This window comes from Sturnira hondurensis, unplaced genomic scaffold (assembly GCF_014824575.4).
Source record: "Sturnira hondurensis isolate 20B ecotype Veracruz unplaced genomic scaffold, ASM1482457v3 Scaffold0008640, whole genome shotgun sequence".
Taxonomy (NCBI): domain Eukaryota; kingdom Metazoa; phylum Chordata; class Mammalia; order Chiroptera; family Phyllostomidae; genus Sturnira; species Sturnira hondurensis.
The window spans coordinates 37,199-59,071 of record NW_028081271.1 but is presented as its reverse complement, the minus strand read 5'-3'; the positions used below and the strand labels follow the sequence as shown (position 1 = coordinate 59,071).

General features: G+C 46.7%; 1 protein-coding gene across 1 annotated transcript; it reads right to left on the bottom strand.

The window, feature by feature from the left end:
• Nucleotides 1-16,390: 16,390 nt before the first annotated feature.
• LOC118993020 (beta-defensin 130B-like) lies at nucleotides 16,391-17,785 on the bottom strand. The gene is made up of 2 exons (XM_037055082.1): nucleotides 17,710-17,785; nucleotides 16,391-16,572 (listed from the first exon to the last, which is right to left on the bottom strand). Exons 1-2 carry the CDS (start codon nucleotides 17,783-17,785, stop codon nucleotides 16,391-16,393), a joined length of 258 nt encoding a protein of 85 aa, XP_036910977.1.
• Between the last annotated feature and the right edge of the window lie 4,088 nt (nucleotides 17,786-21,873).

Genomic DNA, 21,873 nt, shown 5'->3' with positions numbered 1-21,873 from the left:
AATAGAAGACCATGGGTAAATATTGGGTTTTAGGTGCTGAATCACTTGTTCAAATTTTACCACGACCCATCCGGATGGCCTCTGTGAGTGTGTGAGGTCGCCCCCCAAAAAGTGATATTCCAACTCTTTAAGTTAAAATCTCCACTATTAAAAAAAAGTGAAACTGCTGTACTGGGAAGAGAAATTAGAGCAATTTACTTCAGTTCTCTAAATTTCAGAGCGTTTTGTATGTGAGGAATATATTCATCATGTAAAGCTGTTAGGAAGGTGCAAATCCTACAAACAGCCTGGTATCCTCGCATTGACCCCAAATCTAGTGGCTTGAAACAGCATCGACGAGGCATTTCCCTGGGCAGTGAGCAGAGGAGGTTCACCTAGACTGAGTATAGGTAGGCTCCAGTCTCCTGGGAGACTTCGGGAGGGCAGGGGAGGGCTCAGGCTGCCCCGAGATGCTACCCTCTGCTCGCTCACTCTGGTCATTGCTGAAGACTCCTCTCTGGCAGGCTTTGCACTGACACCACCTCCCCCACCCGGCCCCACCGCCTCCCCCACTGCGGAGGAAGCTTCCTGAGCCGGGGCAAGGGCTCCGTGTCCAACACTGGTCACCGAACTGCAAGCATTTGCAAAAGCTAACGAACTACCCTTAAAGCTATGGACATCCTTTTATGTACATTACACGTGATGATTATACCTCAATTAAAAATCAGGTTAAATAAAATTAATGTTGAGAAAAGAAAAGGCAGGCTTTCAACGTCTCTCTGCTTCAGGTTTTGCTTCTGCCCGTGTGGGGCTCCAGGAGGGTGACTCCCTTTTGTCCGTTTCCTCCCCTGTAACACTAAAATTGGAGGAAGACAGTACCTGCTCTGTCAACGACAGCCTGTGTGCAACCAGGGACAGGTGGGGGATTGCTGTGCCATTACACGTCTTACACAGCCATCGCGCCCACACAGTCACTGCGGTGAAAAGCCCTGTAGAGGTCGTTTTCACATGCGTCATTTATAATTTTTTTTAAAGACTCAGGTGTGAAGTGAGTTGCCCGAGAATCTACAGCAATTTATTCACTAGCCTGTGTCTCAGGCTTTCTATCATTGGGATTCAGTCGAGTGGAGGGAGGTAGGCAGAGGTGGGGGCATCCCAGTCTTGTCTTTGCTTCTGTGACTTCTGCAGGGCCTGGGGCTGCATGTTCCCCAGGGAACCAGAAACCCTCCGGGGAAAATAAAAGCACAACATCACCAAATATGTTAAACTGAACACATCCGTTTCTTAGTATAACTATTGGGCTGGCCAAAGTCCGTCTAGTTTTTTCCATAAAATAAAAGACACGTTTTTCATTTTCACCAATAACGTTATTGATTTGGACATTTGGAGTATGGCCGCTGTCTCCCATATGGTAGAGCATTGATCGTAGTCATTCAAAGTCTCAATTTGATTGCTATCGATTTCAGCTGGTCTACCGGACTGTGGAGCATCGTCCAGCGAGGAATCTCCAGCACAGAACTTCACAAACCACTTCTGACACATTTGATCAGTCACAGCACCTTCTCCACACACTGCACAAATCTTTGTTTGCATTTCAGTTGAGTATTTACCTTTCTTGAAATAATAAAGCACAATACATATGCCAAAAATGTTATGTTTTTCTTCTGTCTTCAATACTAAAATGGCTACACAAAAACTCACCAATTTGATGTTTTTTTAAATGCATGCTGATATGACAGCTGTCAAAATACAATCTCACAAAATTGTTTCGAACAAAGTTAAAGACAACTAAGTGCTAAAGAGCCATCTTATGAGGAAAAACAAAGAAAATTTTGGCTAACCCAATATTTTCACAGACATCTGCCCAAATGATCATTTTAGCAATTTACCGTTTTCCCATCTTGTTCATGGCCAAAAGGGAAATCCATGTGTTTATAATTGATTATCTTCCACTAAAAAGCAAAACAGCCTTCTATTGTGATTGTCTTTGTAAGATCAGTGTTTGAAAGTGGGTCAAATTTAAAGTGGCAATTTTTTACATTCCAAATAGAATATCAGTCTTGGAAGGAAAGAATTTCTTCATTATGCAATACTTTCAAAATAATGTTCTCTGAAGGAGTTTGTAAATGATGGCAACCAATGGTGAGTGATTACTTCTGCATTTAATTCTATACCAACAAGTATGCCTTTGTTTTTATTTTTGGTAAATAGTATCCTGTGTTTTGATTACAAAAACATCACAAAGGCATTACAAAACTTCCATGTCTTTGATTACAAACACGTGTGTACTCAGTGGTCTCATAATTACATCATTTGTTTATAAATTAAAAAATAGCTTAAACCTCAGTGGATAACCAACTTTAAGAAATCATATTCGCTATGCATCTCAAAGCTATTTTCCTACCAATGCAAGTTACCAGTTCTTCCTACAAACACTGGTTCTCCTGATTGTCTGAGAGCAGTTGAAGCACATGGACCAGGTAAGTGGCTGTTTTCCCTGCTCAGTAACTAGCTGGTTATTTTTTCAAATCTTTTCTTTTGGTTATTTTTACCAGTCTTTCATCTCTATTTTAGTATATAATGGGTACACACACACAGAAAAGGCTTATAATGTTAGCACAAATGAGCCTTATCCAACAATTTGTCATTATCCCATTAGGAAATATGCATAGAGAATGCAAGCTGAAAAATCTCATTCAGGGTTTCATGTACAAGCTCTTGGGAGTCTGAGAGGGTTTTTTTTGTTTTGTTTTGTTTTTTAGTTGTGCGCATGTGTGTGTGGTCCACGGAGAGTTACTCCCTGATGAGGATGAAAGTGTGGGAGGTGATTCGATTCAGCATTCAGATAAGGAAACGAGACATTTTCCACTAAATCTCAAATGCAGATTAGGAACGAGGTGTCCACTGAGTGAGCTCGGTGTGGCGTGCGGCTCCTCAGCCGCCTGTGCAGAACCCTCCCCCGTCTGTTCCCTCTGCCCCAGGCCTGGTACCAGCCCAGGGAGGAAATGCTTCCAGGTGGGAGTGGACATACCTGACCTCCTGCACGGTCCCTTCAGTGATGTGCTAGCCAGTGACGGGAGTAAGGGACAAAATAGTTGACAGTGGGAAATGCTTCCGTTTCATAGATTTGAAATGAAAGGAGACATAAATCCTACCTGTCCCTCTGAAATATTGGGGGCCGGGGGCCACCCTGCAGCATCTCGACAGTAACAGTGATAGGAGTGTAGACATACCCAAGAATTCACTTTTCCTGTGGCCCAAATTGCTTAACAAATCACTTTTGGTTAAGATGTTGTGGGAGTTAGAACAGACCAGCAGGCAAGCAGCAGCCGCCTAGCAAAAATAGTGAAAATGGTTACATAATCTCAGCCTAGTGTGGGGCTCAGAGCGCCCGCTCTTCTAAAATCTTCAATCACACTGTCTCCAGAAGTCAGCTGGTAAGGTCTGGTTTCTCTGTATGTTTAATGGACTAGCCAAAAAATTTTCCAAGATGATTTAACGTCCTCTGCCGGACTGTGCTACACGCGAGCTTCGAGTACTAATGTGTTTGGGAGCATGAAGACTGGGGCATGGAATTGAGTTAGATGATTTATTTTCAGCTCAGAACAGGGACTGTTTTGAACACATCTTTGTACCCACCCCCGCCCCGCCTCGAAGACCCTGGCTCAGTGCCCCAGAGAGTTGGGCTGAATAGTATTTGCTGAGTGAATAGGATTTACAGTCTCGGTGCGTAGCTACCGCTTCTCAGAGAGAAGGGGAGACTTTCTTTTAGAACTGGGATGGAAAGAACCATCTCACTCCACGAACCGAAGGATAAACACCCCTGAACTGCAGCCAGTTTGTAACAGGAAGCCGCTGCGTCCCTGATCTTCGGGGCCTTTGTGAGCATCGGAATTCCCCGGGTCCCTCGGTGCCCTTCTTTTCCCCGAACTATCACCTATGTGTCAGCAGACTTTGACTAATATTTCGTTGTCAAGCACAGGCTAAGGGCGCCGGTAGGTCTCAGTGAATTCACCTTTCATAGTCAGGACGAAGGTGGAAACTCCTGCTCTCTCTTGCTCTCCTCTCCCCACAGGTAGGTGTTGGGGAAAAGTGGAAAAGGGGAAAGGCAAAATCCTTAGTCGTTATTTGAAGATTCATACTATCTGTCTCTCAAGAAATCTAATAATGTGCATTCTCCAGCATGCCTTCTTCAAAACCCTCAGTCTGGCTTAAGAATGGTCACTTGCTTTTAAAGTAATTTCCTTAGGATGATCACATGTTCATTCACTCACAGAGCTGCTGATTTTTACCGTGCACACACAGTAGGCAAGAGCTTCTTCTAGCCCTCAATGGAATGCTAATTCTGCCAGAGTGTGGAGATACCCCAAAATAACCACATAAAACAAGGCAAGGGCTAAGTTTACAGTAAAACCAGGACAGAAATCGTCAGAGGGCGTCGTTTTCCCCCGTGAAGTAGCAGAAGAAACACTCTTGCAACGAGGAAGGAAGCTCCTCGGTAGACTTTAAGGAGGTGAGAATGTCTTAAGCAGTTCCTTCTTAGAGCACCAGCAACATGCACTATATTGTAGATACCCGTTCGCACATACAGGTACTACTGACACTTTGATTAATATCTCTGCTTAACACGCCACGGAACTTGTGGTTGGCAAAGTAGTTACACCAGGTGAGTTGCTGATCTTCTTACACGCGATCTGGTTGCTTTAAACGGCATGCAATTTCTCATTCACGCTTTCTATGGATGGAGAAAATGGCTGAACAGAAAGTCTGTCGCAGAGAAATTAAAAGGCAGCCTGAGCCTTTTCCTGAGGATTGCCCGATGCTGCCACCTGGTGGTGCCAACAGCCCATAGCCACGGGGCGCCCAACATTGGGGAGCCCAACACTTCCTCCTCACCTGCTGCAGGCCTCTGAACCCAAGGGCACACCGGGTTCTAGCTTATTTCTGCAGCCTTTATGGGACGTGCAAGGACTGCATTAGGTGGTGCTTTATGTTAAACTTCTGCTGATATTTAGAATAAAAAACTGAATGAAACAAATATTTTGTGATCGGTTTAACTCCACATTCTGCATAAAGCTGAGGAAAGCCCCCCATTCTTCTTAATTGCATTATTTATTGTCTAGGAGAATATCTCTAAGTAGTCTTGCTGCTTTGAGTTTTAGACATTTTGTAATCTGAAATAAGCCTCTTGCGAATGAAATTCTTCTGATCTTTTTTAAAGTGCTTGCCTAAAGTCCCCATTTCTGTGTATTTGGCATTTTCTGTGTTACGGTGTGTATTTTTAAGAATATATATTATGCATGTAGCTATTCTGTCAAATGCATTTTAACTTGATTTCTTTTCATTCTCCTCCTCTTTTTTCATTCCCCTCCCTCCCTTTTCTACATTTTAAAATGCTTATTGCTAGTACATTTCTCCAAGGCATACGCAATCTTTTCCCGCTGATCAATAAACATAGTGAAAACCCAGCCAATTACATTGAAAGTCTTTTTGATTTTTTTCAGTCATGCTCTCTCCTTGGTCCCCCTCCAAAAGCCATCCGTTTATAATGAGTTTGAAAAGAGCACAGACTTCCTCCTTCGTGGAATTAACATTCATCTTTTCCAAAAGCCTGCACAGGCCACAGTTCAAGTCATCAGCTTGGGGGTCTTCGAGAGTCCTGTCAAGTGACACTGTCAGAAACCCAGAGATGTGAGGGGAGGGAGAGAAAGAAAAGGGAACAAAGATCGGGGGCAGCTCCCTGGGCAGTGCACCCCAGCCTCCGGGTTTAACCTGTGATGTCTGTGAGGTGGGCGTGCAGGCTTCCTGGGGACTTGAAATGGGCTTCCAGGTCCCTCTGAGGGCATCTGGGAGGCACAATGTCCCATGGACTACGCTCCTTCCTGTGTCTTCTTCCACAGTGTCCCCTAATAACTGTGACTTTCCATGGGGTTCCACCAGGTGAGCCACAAGCGCCTCGTGGGCATGATGTAATCCTTCTCCTAAGTCCAAAAATCTCGCTTTTTCACAGCTGTGAAGTCAAACACAGTACATGATACTATGTACAGGCTGCTGGTCCACTTAAAGGCATATTATATTTGTTATACCAGAATCAGGCAATAAAAATGTCTGTGAGTGTCTCTGAAGGAATTGAACAATGAGATTGTGTGTTTAAACATATTGCTTTGTAGCAGTATTCTTCCCAACAGCCTTAATACGCGTTGGATTGAAGCTTGGAAAAGACATGGCACTTTTCAATGATCTTCCTTCCTGTACAGAACTGTCTTCTAATCAATGCTACGCTGTAACAAACCACACCGTGTAAGAGGGCTCTCTCATTAGCTCTGGATCAAAATACTCCCCTCGAGACGCCCAGCCCAGTCACGCCGCCTGATTTAGTATGGGCAGAGGGGAGAAGAGAGAAAGATGGGTCAGAAATGGAATGCACAAGACAAGCGGTGTGAAATTTTTCAAAATGAGATTTAATGCCTATGTTGGTTGGCAGGGCGCCCCCATCCCTGGCTGCAGACGGCACCGGATAGTGCGCCAAGCTGCAGACGGCACCGCGAGCAGCGAGGTGGAGAGATGTGAGAAAACAGTTGCCACTTAAAGGAAAGTCATGCTGGTGGTTTCGTGAGGGGTAGAATCAATGTATAACAACAGTAAAAGGCGGGGGACGAATAGAGTTGAATTGCGGTAAGGCGTTCTATTCTATGGGAAGTTTTCAAGTTCTGACTTAAGGTAAAATCCACCAAGTCATGGATGCTTAATCACTAGAGTAATACTATAACGGTGATGACAGAAGAGCTAGCAGAGCAGAAGGAACAACGGAGAAAGCGCCGGACAAATACTGATGCAAAGGGAGGCGGGGACGGGGAGTGAAAGAGCAAAGGACACTGGAGACAAAAGGGAACAAAGGGAAGATGGTGAGGTTAAATCCAATTATTCCAGTACTTCCACTGAATGTATCCACAGTCCATACTAAATAAAGCAAGAGATTATTCAGGCTGAATTTTTTAAAAGGATAGCAAGACCCAACTATAGTAATTTTTGAAGATACCCTTAAACTATAAAAATACATACCTTGATAGTTTCCTAGGTAGCAAGGTTCTTTACAAGTGCAGGTATTCTTTGGGGAATTTGATAGCGCCATTGCCCAAGAATGGGGTGCAGTGTTGTGACTATTGCCAGTAACGTATGCTGCACCCACCGCCAAGTACCCTGACAGGCAGCAGCTGACAGGGAGCACGGAGTGCTGGGGAGAGCCACGACGGAGTCTGACTCAGGTGGAAGGAAGCAGGTTCCGGGTGCAGCCCTGAGTGGCGCCGGCCGCAGCGGGTCTGCTGCCTAGAAAAACGCCACGGCCTGCGTGTGACGTGGGAATGCAGCTGCCGAACTGATGAGACTGCGATAGGCCTGATGGGACCAGTGGGCTGGGAGGGCGATCTGTCACTGGGAACAGGCTCTTGGCAGTTTACTCAGGGGAGACTGGGTGTCAGGACATCTGCTGCATCCACAGGGTGATGCCATTCAAACTGGTGGTCGCTGCAGTCATGGCTCAGCCAGAGTCACCCTTGTGTCTTCATGACAGTCGGCAACACTGTTAACGTGCAAACATCCGTCACCACTTTGGGGTGAATAACTCACAAAACCAAGCGCTGATCACCATGACATGCGTCTTCCATGAACCTCGGTTAGTCTGATTTCAAAAATTGAAAAAATGTTGAAATCCAGAAATTAATAAAGATTTTTCTTCTTTGTGAATTAAGAAAATCTGTCCCTTCTTACCATTTAAAACAGTTTCACAACAGAAAGTAACCACTTTATCAAACAATTAATGCAAGATTAAATCTCTACAAAATTAATTTTATTTTTTTATTACCAGAGCTTCTCTAGTTTTTGCCTACCGCCAAAAACAAGACACTGTCTCTGTGACTGATGTGGAATTAATTAAATGGGATACCGGTAAATATTTCTTGGAAAATTTGCAGGACTTTAATCCAGAGAAGCCAAAGTTTTGTTCAGTTTTATCCGTCTCGCCCTTTTAAGTCCATGGGTGGCTCACAGCTGGAGCAAAGAGCCTGTTTGTTCTCAAGGTGCCTTCTCTGAGAGTGATGGCATTTCCTGTCTCGAAGCGTCATCTGTCAGGACAAACGAGTCCTCATTGGTGTTGAGACAAAAACACGCGCTTCTGTGCTAAAGACGTGCTCCTCAGACCCAGCACACAAGAGGGTGTGCCTCTTGGTAAACAGACTGTTTCCTTATCAAAACTCTGTCAGATCTGAATATCACAGACCTCCTAACACATGCATGAGGTCACAGGCAACCTTGCTTGTAAAGGACAGATGCAGGCTTCTTTCTTTGGACGGCGTCAGCCAGGTTGGAGGCACTTCTATTTAGAAGCAAAGCTTCTTAATGAGCTTTGCATTTTTGATACCTGTAGTTTGCACTTGTATGTGGGGCACAAATACAGTTCAAATGACTTCATCCGGCTCGGGTGTGGAAACAAGAGGAAGCACGGTTTCCAGAACTGCCTGGCTGGAGTGGGGAAGGGGGCAGGCAGGTCTCAAGGGAGGAGAAAGGAGCGAGGTCCTGCTGGTACTTAGACCAAACCCGGTCTGCGCTGCCCAGCAGGGCCCAGGAGATGCGTCTGCGGGTCCTCCTAGCGTCAAGAATCCGTCCATCACTTTCTTTCTTGCACTTACTCTCCAGGAGGGGGCTTGCAATGCCAGCCTCAGTTTTGTATTAGATCTTGAACCTGTCCCCAGAGACTAAACAAGCTCGTCTCCCCCGAAGCCCATCAGTAGCCCCTCGGTTCGCAAGCCCAGTCCTGTGCACTGGGCAGATTTGCTCATTCTGTCCGATTTCTTCATCACTCCTAACCTCATCCACTGCCCGCACCGGATCATCGCCCACGCCGCAGCCTCTCTGACGTCTCCCCTCCGCCTCACAGCCTGCATGTGGACACTTCACTGCACTTTCTCCGGTATTGTTATGCACTGAGTGCTTGTACCCCGGACTCCCTCCCCTTCTTAGACTGAAATCTAGTTCCTAAAGCCATGGCACTGGGAGGTGGGGCCTTTGGCGGTGACAAAGTCTCGAGGGGTCCCTCGGGAACAGGATTAGCACCCTTAAAAGAAGAGATGTGGGCGCTGGAGCTCCCTCGGCGCCCATGCGCGGACCTCAGACAGAAGGACGGCCATCTACATGCTAGCTTGCACCAGACACGGGGGGCGGGGGCAGGTGTCGTTTTTCTTTCCTTCCTTCCTTCCCTCCTTCCTTCCTTCCTTCCCTCCTTCCTTCCTTCCCTCCCTCCTTCCTTCCTTCCTTCCTTCCTTCCTTCCTTCCTTCCTTCCTTCCTTCCTTCCTTCCTTCCTTCCTTCCTTCCTTNGCACTGGGAGGTGGGGCCTTTGGCGGTGACAAAGTCTCGAGGGGTCCCTCGGGAACAGGATTAGCACCCTTAAAAGAAGAGATGTGGGCGCTGGAGCTCCCTCGGCTCCCATGCGCGGACCTCAGACAGAAGGACGGCCATCTACATGCCAGCACCAGATACGGGGGGCGGGGGCAGTTGCCGTTTTTCTTTCCTTCCTTCCTTCCTTCCTTCCTTCCTTCCTTCCTTCCTTCCTTCCTTCCTTCCTTCTCTCTCTCTCTCTCTCTTTAATAAGCGATGCCCTTTTCGTTGCTACAGTTCACACTCAGGTGGCAGGGCAAATGGGTGAGGGACAGAGGGGCCTGGGAGTGCCAGGTGCTGAAGGTGCAGTGCCGGGAGCATCCGCACGGGGGCGCTGGCTGCACAGGTGCCTCTGGCCAAGGTCCAGGAGGGGAGCTAGGGGTCCGTGCGGACCTCCAGATCTGCAGCACCCGCCTGGGCCCGCATGGGGCCCCGGGGCCCAGCAAGCTGCTTCTCCAGCCTCAGGGGATTTCGCCAAAACTTGGAGACCAGCCCCAGGCAGCCTCCGGGTCTCCCACCTGTGTGAGCCTCAGGGCGGCACCACAGCCTGGGGTTTGGTCCAGCCCAGCCAGCCCCGCGCAGGGTCAGGCTAAGGTCAGCTCCCAGCGTCACTGGTGCCGAAGCCCAGCTTGGTCAGCCTCAGGGCTGCGCTGCTGCAGACCGTTTGCGGAGTCAGGCTGAGTCCAGGTGAGCCTACTTCCTTCCTCACGGCCAGTCTTCCAGGACCCGAGCCAGCCAGGGAGAGAGGGTGGAGCCGTGACAGGTGGGGGCCCTGGACCACGGTGCTGCGTGCAATGCGTGTCAGAGTGCGCGGGGTGTGGCAGGGGGCAGTGTGCGGCAGAGGCTCATAGCCGGCCCCCCCGGCTCCTGCATCCAGGGGCTGCTGCGTGGCCCTAGAGGCCTGTTCCCGAACACGTCTCTGCTCGGGTATCCTTACTTCCGAGTCTGTAACCTGCCCTCTGTTCACAGGTAGCCTGGCTTAGCTCCCTGATACTGTCGGGTTTATTTTATTGCTCCCCAAATTCCGTGTTATAACAATTGATGGGTATTTGTGCATGTGCCTTTTGTGTCTATTTTTATCATTTTTGGAATAGTTACTATATTGTGAATTTCAAAACCTCTTCTAACATACTGCTTATATGAAGTTGAGAAAAGCATTTAAGAACCTCGTTTCTCCCCAGAACGCTCTGTAACGCATAGGGCGTTTTAGGGACTAAATGACAGGAAGACTGTCGGGCAAGATGCATAGTGCCCCACACAGGGTTAGAGGTGAATTGAGCTCTGAGTATTACAAGGCTTATGACATAAATTACTAGTGGTAGCCTTTTAGTGGTGGTTTTGTTTGTCTTTTGGCAAAACTGAAGCAATGTCTCCTTCCACCCCAGTGTATGATGGTGTCAGCTTTTCAACATCTGGACACGAAGTGACATAATCCGGATGTTTCTTATCATACGTGTCCTTTCCTCATGGCAGGAAACCACTGTTAGAAGCTGTTCGGGCTTCCAGGAGGGCGTCATTGGCGGTGGGACTGCTCCATGCCTAAACCAACAGTGGTCCCAGGAGCGGCCATTGTGGTTCTCTGTGACGACTTCGGAGTCACTGCCCCCACTTCCCATGCAGTGGAGGCCCTGGTTCTGGAGTCTGTCTCTGGGGGCACAGGGCCTTTCTGAGGAAGGCGCTGGTTGAATCTGCAGGCGGGCAGGGCTCCACCAGCTGTCTGTAGGGGCCCGATGAAAGAGGAAGTAAGGCAGGGACAGCAAAAGTGGTCATTAAGTGGTCATCAAAGTGCCCTGAGACAGTGTGACCTGGAGTCACCAGGGCAGGGTGACCAGCCAGTGTGGGGAGAGGCAGAAGGGGAAGGACACCGGAGGAAGGCCGGACTTCTGTCCTGCAGTCTGGGGTGGCCACGGGTTGCTCAGCACCATGATGGAAAAGCAGTTCTGGAGGAGGCGTTTAGCTTCACGTGGGTCATAGGAAGTTGGAATTGTGTTTGGATGTCCAAAAGGAAGTACGTGATGCACGGTTGTCTGCATGAGCCATCAGTGAGGGCTGGGCTCCCGGAAACAGACGTGTAATGGTCACATATGAAACATGGGTGGTGCCGTCTAGGTGAATGAGGTTTCCAGGGAAATGCTGCTGTGCAGGAGTGAGTAGGTATGGTGATATAAATTGTGTGTGTCTGTGTGTGCGTGCAAAGAAAACCATTATTTTTTAATAACTCCAGACATTTTGAGAAATTTGATGAACAGGTTGAACATTGTGTCTCAATCTCAGAATGTTCCCAGTTCTACCTTCTTATAAAATGTAATGTTTTGCTTTTTCTCTCATTCTGTTTCCCTGAACACAGCTGGTCATGGACATTGAGCAGTGGGTTGTCATAATGAGTCTGTTTATGGCTCCTGGAGCTCTTTCCTTTTATTCTAGTTTTTGCTTATTTCAATGAAACAACATCATGCTTTTCGGCCTCATTGTTTCTGGAACATGCCAGGCTCGTCTCATCCCAGAGACTTTGAACCAGCTTCTGACTTCGACGCATTTCCTCCACCCGTGTGGGTGGTTAATTCTATTTCCTCCCATGACTCTTCCCTCAAGGACCCCTTTACCGCCAGTCCCCTGCCTCATTCCCTTTCCAGACTGGGTCCCCGAGAACTCGTCCCTAGGGTATCACCTCCTTCTTCCCCAAAGCACTCATCACCGCACACCAGAGGGGCACGTTTGCTTTTATTATTTTTGTTAGTTATTTTCCGTCTCCCCCTCCCTCAGCATGAGCGCCAAGAAGGCATGACGTCTGTCCGATTTACCGATGTACTTAGTTCAAGGACCCTCAACTCGGCTGGCACGTATTGGGCACTCGATAAATAATGGCGACGAATGAATTCACGAAACATGTCGGAATGTGCAGCCCATTACCCGGAACCAATGCAGCTTGTAGCAAATACGTGCCAAAGCCCTGGGACAAAGCGACTGTGAACATTATTTATGAGACTGCCTGGCGGTGTGACCCTGGGGTCCCTCAGGGTGTTTCTTGGTACTGAGGAGTCACTGTTAAATGCTTCAGTGTGATAGCAGGATGGAGGTGGCATTTAATAAAAGAGTTCTTACCTTTTACAAATATATACTGAAATATTTAGCAGCACCATTGTCGGTGGGAAAACGGCACCAGGTGTTAGAATGGTGGAGTCGGGCCGGACCTTGGATCAACAGCCTTGGTACTTGATTTCTGGCTAAGAAAGAATTCGGGGCCAAGACAAATGATAAGAGAAAGTTTATTTAGAAAGGCACAGAGGTAGAAGTGAGATGTAGAAGAATTACTTGGTTATGATGGAAGTAAATAAGCACGTTGTTTAAATTTGTAGAAGAAGTGAGCCAGCTGGGCTGTGTCAGCTCAAGAAGCAAGTGACAAAGGCAACAGAAGGGCCTTGGAGCTGAGGAGAGAGAGGAACGCCTGCCTGGGGGAAGGGCGGAGAGAGGCGTGTTCGTGCTCCCTAGAGAGGGTGGTGCCTGTCCTCCATCCTGAGGATTTTTTTCTGGAGGTCTTGGGAAGATCTCAATGGAATGTTCATCCGCTCTCTGGTGTGTCCTTTCAGAGTCCTGGTCTCCACTGATTGGGCAGCCCCCGGAGCAGGGAGTCATCAGTCAGCTGCTGTCACCATGGCATCTCTCTGCCTGGTTATTGCTGCTTTTCCAGACCTAGAGCTGATACTCAGCTGAGACCTAGAAGTTAGCTCTAGCAGTTAACGCTTAAGGGAGTGGTTGGCAAGGGCTTGTGATTTTGCCTGTCACTAGGCACCTGGGGCTGTTCGCCCTGGCGACCCTCTGCACCTGGCCCACTGCTCTGACTCCACTCATGCCTGTGGAGCTGCCCCTGGCATAGTAACATAACCTCTGAGATTTGCTCCACAGGAATAGGTCATAGCCGAGACGAGAGTGGCTGAGAGTTGCAGAACGTTTGTCTCTCAGTGATGGACACATGGGGTTCCTTGTAGGTGCAATAAATCACCCACCTTCTGACATGACGAGTGAAAGAGATGTTCTTGGGAAGGTAAACTCTAGCCTATCTTTGACAGCTTGGCAGCATCAGCCTCAGAGAGATCACGAACCTAGTTGTTTTGACTCTGGGGCAGGAATGCAGGTTAACAGAGTTCTACTGGGTACAACAGGCCAGAAAACTAGACGAAACAGCAAAGCCAAACCGTAGGTCAGGTGTGTCAAACTCATTTTCACCAAGGCTCACATCAGCCTCACGGTTGCCTTCAAAGGACTGAATGTAATTTCAACTCCTTAACAGTTAAGGGGTTGATTTTTAACAGTTACATTTATACAGCCCTAAAATTATTTCGACCCTGGGTTTCAGGCCTGGTTCTTGCTTGTACAGTACATGGTGTCCTCCTTCTGAAGAGCCCAAGCAGGAATTCACATACACTCACAGGACCAACACTGTCCATGCGTCCCACGAGCAATCGACTCAACTGGTTTTTTAAAGTACACAAGGGAGGTATTTTACTTTGTTATCAGGCTTGTAGTGAGCATACGGTCAATTGTAGGCCACGTCAGATGAGATGGTGATATGACTGCGGTTTTCACCCTCACTGCACCTTTTCCGATCCTGCCTTGCTGTGCACCCTGCACCGCTCCTACTTTATTCTGCATTTCATCATCCACCTCCAATCCCGGTCATCCACCATGTACCCTGGGGCAATACCATTATCTTCAGGGGGTCTTGGTTTCCTCACCTGCAAAAGGGCTTTTAGAAGGTTCTGTCTTTTCAACAGGTACATTGTTTACCATAATCTCAGAACTGCCACTGTTTACTTTAGTGTTGTTGCAAAGGGAAAGATGATAAGAATTATAATTACACTGCATGATGGTACTTCTTACCTAGGCAGTAGAGTGGAAAATTTTACTTGTGTTGCATAAAAAGTTTGTCCAGTTTTGTTGGGAATCTCTCCTAAAACTCTAAACACACACACACACACACACACACACACACACACACAGCACTGGTATCATTCAAAAAGTCAATAAACAGAAACCAACATCGCTCATGCTTGGGAACATGCATCTTCAAAGAGCAACTTCATCACAAATGACAAGGCTATCTGAAGAATCTATATTGAGAATCTTATATCATTAAAAAAAGAACACAATTCTTAGAATAGATTCCAATGATATTAATGGAAGATGTAACTTTAATTTCAATTTGCAGTTATACTGCTAAGTCTTGTCTAGAGTTAATATCCCTCCTTCCTCATATATCCTCTTGCATAAGAACCAAATTACTCCAATCAACAGCTACTCTACTGTGGAACAGAAGCCTGGCAATTGGTAAGAAGACGGCACATACTACAGTGCACTTTCTGACTTATAGAAACAGATGTTGTATCTTAACCCATTCACGTGCCATGCACTAACCCACTGAAAGGAACTCACATTCCTTGGGGAAAATATTAGACTATGAAATGTGCAGTGTGTACAAGTCATGATTTTAACAAATGGAATTTAACAGCCAAAGGAACATGCTATGGGAGAAGGCGTGCTGATTTGCTCAACTCCAACAGTGTTACTGCACAATCAAGTCAACAGCTCAGCCCAATAGAACCCACAGCTGCTGTGGAATGAGGTCATTTAAAAAGAGAAGAGGGACCACGTTGACACCCACAGTCTGAGCCTGAATGTTGCTCTCTAGGTAGTGCTTGCATAGTTGCCATGGCACTTTGGCAGAGGAGAAACGGAGAGAGGCAAAATCCAAGGAGAACAGTGCACAGCAGGTTCATGGTGATTACAGGACCATCACGGTCTGCAAAAATCCGCTGACCTGCACTTGCAATTCCCAGAAGGTATCCCATGTCTAGTGCCCAGAACTGGGCAGCCTTACCATGGAGAAAGACTGGCAGGGCATGATGAGCTTGGCCCCAGACAGAGAGAGAGTGGCTGGGGAAGAGATATTTCAGCATGCTTGGCGGGAAGCGTTCTGCTGAGCATAGAGGGTTCCTGGAATTTCCCCATGTGTGTGGATGTGAAATAGGGTTGCCAGCCTTAGCAAACAAAACTTGCTTAAGTTTGATTTCAGATGTAACAAATAATTGCCAAATAGTATACCCTTTTATATGGAAAGTGTCCGTGGTTCATCAACCTTATGTTTGACTGAGCCTCCCGTATTCTCTCTGGCAACGCTAACTAGCAATGAAGAGTCATGGAAAGGCTCGGGGAAACTGGAATGACTCTCCCTACCCTTAAAGTTCATTTATTTCGCTCATTTCCTGAAGGGGAACCTCCATTTTCAGGCAGATGGAGGTTAAATAAGTAATTCAAAGTCATGTGCCTGGTAAGCAAAAGAATGACAATTTTAACTGAAATAGAACCGAGTCAAGAACCTGTGCCCATCAACAACAGTGTATGAGACTGTCTGACAGATACTCGGATAGGCAGGTGGCTTGTGTCCTCAGGAAATGGAGGTCCATGGTCACCCGTGTTAATAGTGTTAACATGAACGGGCTGCCAGCTGTAGGTCAACATGGGCGGGACTGGCTGGGTCCATGCCTCATGCTCAGGTTTGCTGTCATCTGGACCACGTAATTAACCCACCACCACCCACGTCTCCTGGATTGTCATGAAATGGCAAATGCTCAGAATCAGGTGAGAAAGAAGACTGACGCTCCACTCTGGGTAAGCCGACATTGCCTACTGCTACTTCACACCTTTATTATTTTACATATTAAAAATTTTACTTCTATTCCCTTTCAAGAAAGCTTGTTTTGTGTACATATCTTCAGGGTGTGAGCGCCCTCTGTTATGTCACTGAGGCCTGCAGTACTTAGAGGCCGTGTGTGTTCTCCACAAAGGTATTCCTCGGGGGTCAGTGCATGTGGAATCAGGGCAGTTACTTCCCACCAGGGGAGGAAAAACAACTTGGGTCCCCCGGAAACCGACACCATGTATGCCTGCATCCTGGAGTTCGGAGGGCCTGCAGTTTGCTTCCTTCTAAGGAGACTTTGACCTGGGAACCGGCGTTGGGTAGGGCAACAGCACCCACCACCGCCGACAGCACTTCTTCTCATCGTTGCACACCCCGATGGTGCTGTCCGTGGAGGTGCAGCCTCCGTCCTTGCACACCCCTCTCAGCATGACACACTGTTTGAGCCCCGGGATAATGCCAGTTCTTGCTGCATGGAGAGAGATTTGACAATCCCGTTAAATGACCACCAGGTTTTGGTGATGTACATAAAGCAATATACCTACAGAAAGATGGCTTTGTGATAGAGAAGATGCTTGTACCTACAGGAAATGGTCAGACACTTAGATAAAAGACACGCCTTTGGGCAAAGGGCTAAGACTTTGGGGCCAAACACATGTGGGTAGGGCAGGCTGACTTCTAGAAGCCTGAGGAGAGGGGTCCCCTTCTAGAAGCACCTTTTGAAATGTGCAGGGCAATTTATTGCTTTCACCAAGACCAGGGAGGTGTCCAAGGTAAGCCACGGGGTTGTTAAACTGCCCACCTGTTGAAATGCCCTGCTACAACATCCTCATCTCCTTTTATAGAAAAGTCTACGGACCCCTCGGTTTCTACCCTACCTAATTTCTCCACTTCAGGTCTATGCAAGAAACACATTTTCCACATTGTTTAATACCCCTTAAATGTAGAAGTGCAGAGAGGGTTTCTCTCAGGGCTGAGGAATATTTTTCTTAAATATATCCATATGTCTCCCTGATTCCCTTGGCTGCTCAGAAGCACATGACTACATCTGTGCTCCAATACAGCTGCTTCCTTCCATCTCGGTGACCTTTCTCAGCCTCCCAAGTTCACGTGCATTAGTGGAAGTTAGTTTCCAGGGCTCATCCTGACTGTCCTCTGCTAGGAGGGTGGCATGACTTCTAAGGCGTGTCTCTGAAGGGTCCTTGTCATACTCACAGGGACAAGGCTCCAAATAACCTGCTCACCATTTCCTTTTTTTTTATTTCAGTAAGGACACCACTCATAAGACCTTACCTCACACATTTTTCAGTGTTTAATTCAGCCTAGTTAACGCTAGGCACAGCGTGGTCCAGCAGGTCTCTATAGCTTATTCCTCTTGTGTAAATGAAACTCCACCCGGTGAACAGCAGTCCCACCTTTCTCCACACCCCCCCCACCCCCCGCAACCACCATCTTACTCCATGTTTCTATGAGTATGAGCACTTTAGAAATCTCATACAAGTGGAATCCTGAGTATTTGTCTCCTGTGACTAGTTTAGCTCACTGAACACCTGGGCCCCCACCCAGATTCACAGGGTTTGTTGTGCACCCTGGCTCCCAGGCTCACGTCTGACATCACAGGCCCAGACAGTCTTCATCTGTGAATTCCGAGTTCTCCGCACCTCCAGTGACACACTCCCCATACTGCCTTTGCGGATTCTGGGATTCTCTCTTGTACTTGAGGGTCCTACTCCCAAGGATCTTGGTGCCTTGGGAAGGAACTTTGTTTGGAAAACGAGAGAAGCAGCCTCCTCCAACGAAAGGCTAAGGCAGAAAGGAGAGCAGGGGTTGGACAGCCCACGTGGCCAAATCCAGACATGGCCGGGAGGTAGAGAATCCACGCGCAGCTGGAGCAGGCTCGTTTGCCTTTAGACAGCAGGAATAAACATAGGAAGGGTAGGGATTTTGAATTCCCAATTCCTCACCATTGCAGTTTATACCCCTTCTCTATTTTCCCACCGGTGCTGGTGGCTTCTCAGGCTGAATTCTTCATGTTGACCTCAAAAGATGGTTATCTCAAGATTTGAAAAGAAGGAGGCTGTTGTAACCCTGACACTCCCTCTATGGTGGAGCCAGGAAGAGAGCGAGCAGAAAATTATGACAGGGTGAAACAAAGGGAAAGACCCTCCAAGGGCACCTATCAGGCTGAGAGGCTGCCTAGAATCTGTCACCATTCATTTCTTCTGCATGCAAACCAAGACCCCGGTGTAATCTGATGTAGTCAAGACTGTAACAGTGCACAGAGCAATGTCTCATTGCCTGGCCCTCCTTGTCCTTAAAATGCCACCCCCACTTAGCATTGGTGCCATAGAACTTTTACTTGGGCTCCCTTCCTAAAAGGCTAAGCACATGTCCCCAGGTAAACTGGCGCTCACACAGATGCCCTCTTGTATTCACGGTGCACACCACCTCCTTCTGCACCAGGACTGGTACACGGTTACTTCCTTGCAAGGGGTTCATGAACAGTCCTCGCTCCATTTTCCACTCAGAATGCGTGCCTTGTGGAAGTCTGCTCTGGCCTTGGACACGGGGTGGCCACGTGTGACACTCTGTTCCTCTTCATTGGACCCATTCAAATCTATAATCATATATTAACCAGTGTGATACTTTGACTAACATCTGTCTTCTGTATCATGGGAAGTCCTCTCCTTTTGTTTCCCATTGTGTCCTGGGTGTCTAGCACAGTCTCTGTTACATAACAGGAGTTCAATAAACATTTGTTACTGGTGAATGCAGTTAAGTAGTCTTTGACCCCACACACATTTTCTCTCTTATTCCTAAAGCCTCTTGGCTTGAGCCTCATTTTGACTATCTGGTCCCTGTTCTTGGATGGATTAGCCTACTTGTGGGTATCCAGTCTTGGCATGACTGTACTAGCTTCTTAAATCTTAGGCCTACACTTCACAGAATCTTATCTTCCCATTGGTTATTTCTGGCCTTTGCTCTAGAATAACCTGTTTGTCTCAGTTTTCTTCCCAGCCTAAGACGGAACCAGTGTTGTATCTTTTTCCTGCTGTGATGGTGGGTTTTGGCTACACCTTGAACTTCTTCCAAGAGATCAAACCCTCCTTAACCTTAAAAAAAAAAGACCAGACTCATAACATGGGCTGTGACTTTGGGCATTGAACTGAATTTAGCTTAGATGGTGGGGTGCCAGCAGGAACAAAAACATTCGCTCGTCGAAAATGATGACCTAACTATCCTGGGGCAAGGGCTTTCATCTGAAAATTGGTCTAAATTTATCTGATTTTAAGGGCCACAGATCTGGAAATTTCAAGGAGTAGCATAAATAATCCAATACTAATGTCAGAATGCTAGGCTGATTCAACTTACCCACCTTAAACCCCGAAGGAGAGAAGTTTGGAGGAAAGCAAAGTTAGATGTCTCAAAGATATCGTGTCTTTCAAAAGAGGAAAGTTGAAAGTCCCCTTAGGTTCCTCAGGAGAAACCTCAGGAGGAATATCTAACCAGGAGACTGGGATAAAGGCCTGATGGAAGTCAGGGTTACCACTTTATGGGCATACCCACACCTGTGGATTATGAAAACGCTGGCCCAGGTGGAAGATCCTTAGTCCTAGCTGCACTGTGGCTGCTACCTCTGTGACCCAAAACAAAATCACACTCTGTATATGGACAAGAGTTCTCTTATCTGTAAAATGAAAGGGTTAACCATTAAAGTGCTCTCTAATTTTCAGGCATTAACATCATATAACGTTACATTTGGTGTCCATATAAATGTGTCTTCCCACAACTCTGCCTTCTTCTGGCAGAATTGAGAACCAAACAAGAATTACATCAACTCCTTCGGGGGAGAAAATTGTAAGTGTGGTAAATCCCAAAATATCCATGGATTGCCACTGGCTGCTGTTTTCACTCTCCCTTTGAGGGATGAAGGGACCCTGGTGACAGCTCCTTGATCTGTATACTGATGCTCAAGTCACATGTCACAGCTTCTTTCCCTCTCCCTGTGCTTGGGCTGCATTCTCTAATCACGGAGCTCTTGGATCTCATTTTCTGTGGAGGGAAATCTTTGTCCTGCTTTGCAGTGTTGCCCTCCTAAGTCCCAAAGGAGACAGAGAAGCATGTTGGAATTCTGAATTCCTAGAGGGTCCCAGGAATTAGGGTCCGAGTTCAGAGGACCACAGTAGGACTGATCATATCCATAGGTTTCCTAAGGAGCCTCGCTCCAGAATTACTCACCACCTTACCTTTTGGCATTATAGCCACAAACAAGAGGAACACAGGAATCAGGGACTTGAGTCTCATGGCTGATTGCCCAGAAGGGAGGTAAGTGACTGGAGACAGTGGAACTCGGGGCCTTTTATTAATTTCCTGGGGACTGGGGTTCTTTTTGGTCAGTGAAGCTTAACAAGTAAGAAAACAAAACAGCTTCCGTTGGAATATCTCCAAACCATGGAGTCTTTACAGTTGGTGACAAATTAACTTAATTACAGGAAACCTGATGGCCAACCCTTCACTTCTTCTGTGGCCTCTCAAATTCCCCAGAGGTCAGTGCCTTGGGCCAGTCACCTTTTGAAGGGGGCCAGGATGTGGGGTTGTGAGGGTAAAGTTCTTGTTACCAAAAGTCCTGGGACTCGAAAGGGAACTCCTGCACAGCACACTCCCTTCCCCAACAGGGGTAAGAGGGGGGGCCATTTTTTTAAATGAAGTTTTACTTTTAAATTATTCCTTAAAAGAGAAGCTAGTGTCACATATGTACAATGTTCTTAATAGCATCTGAAAGGCAAACGCACTGAGCTCACATGAAAACGAACCTTGTTTTATCTGTATCCATCCTTCGTCTGACCATCCCACATGACAAGGATGGTGAGATGAGGAGAGTTGAAATACCAGTGATACAGAGCACACACAGTGCTGCCTCAGCAGCCATCAATGGTTCAAAGACTGTGTGGCTAGTCAACTGTAATTGAAAAATAGAATTTTTTTAGAAGACCCTGTGTCTACAACTTGAAGAGACTTCCTATCCTCCCAACATACTGCAACATACACAAAGTATTGAAAGTTAAAGAAATTCCTTTGACCGAGAATCAATCAACTTAAAACCAAGTCACTAATGCTATTTTTCTACTCTTCATGGCTTAATGGCACACATGTATATAAATTCATTCTATTCATTTATAAACTTTCATATGTGATATCAGACTTTTTTGGAAAATACTTATATACTTTTATGTCTTCTATTTTCATGACTTTTCATCATTTTGATGTTTGTTAACTAATTTCTTCTTGATCCATTGGCCGTTACATAGGGGGTTTCCAGTTTCTCATCTGTTGCTGATTTCTAGTTTCATACCCTTGTGGTCAAAGAAAATACTTGATATGATTGCAATTTTCTCACAATTGCTAATACTTTTTTTTCTGTGGCCTAAAATGTGGCCTGCACTGGAAGATGTTCCATGCATACATGAGAAGAATGGGTGTTCTGCTGTCAGAAAGAATGTTCTGAATGTGTCCATTAGGTTCATTTGGTTGTAGGGTTATTCACATCTGCTGTTTCCTCTTTGCTGTTCTGCCTTGGATGATCGATCTATCATTGAGAGTGAGGCACTAAAGAGCTATGCTACTCCTGCATTGCTGTTTCTTATTGCCCTTAGCACTATTAGGCTTTGCTTTATATAGGTACGTGCTCTGATGTCGGGCACTTGAATATTTACAATTTTTATATCTTCTTGATGGATTGACCCCTTTATTATTACATAATGAATTTCTT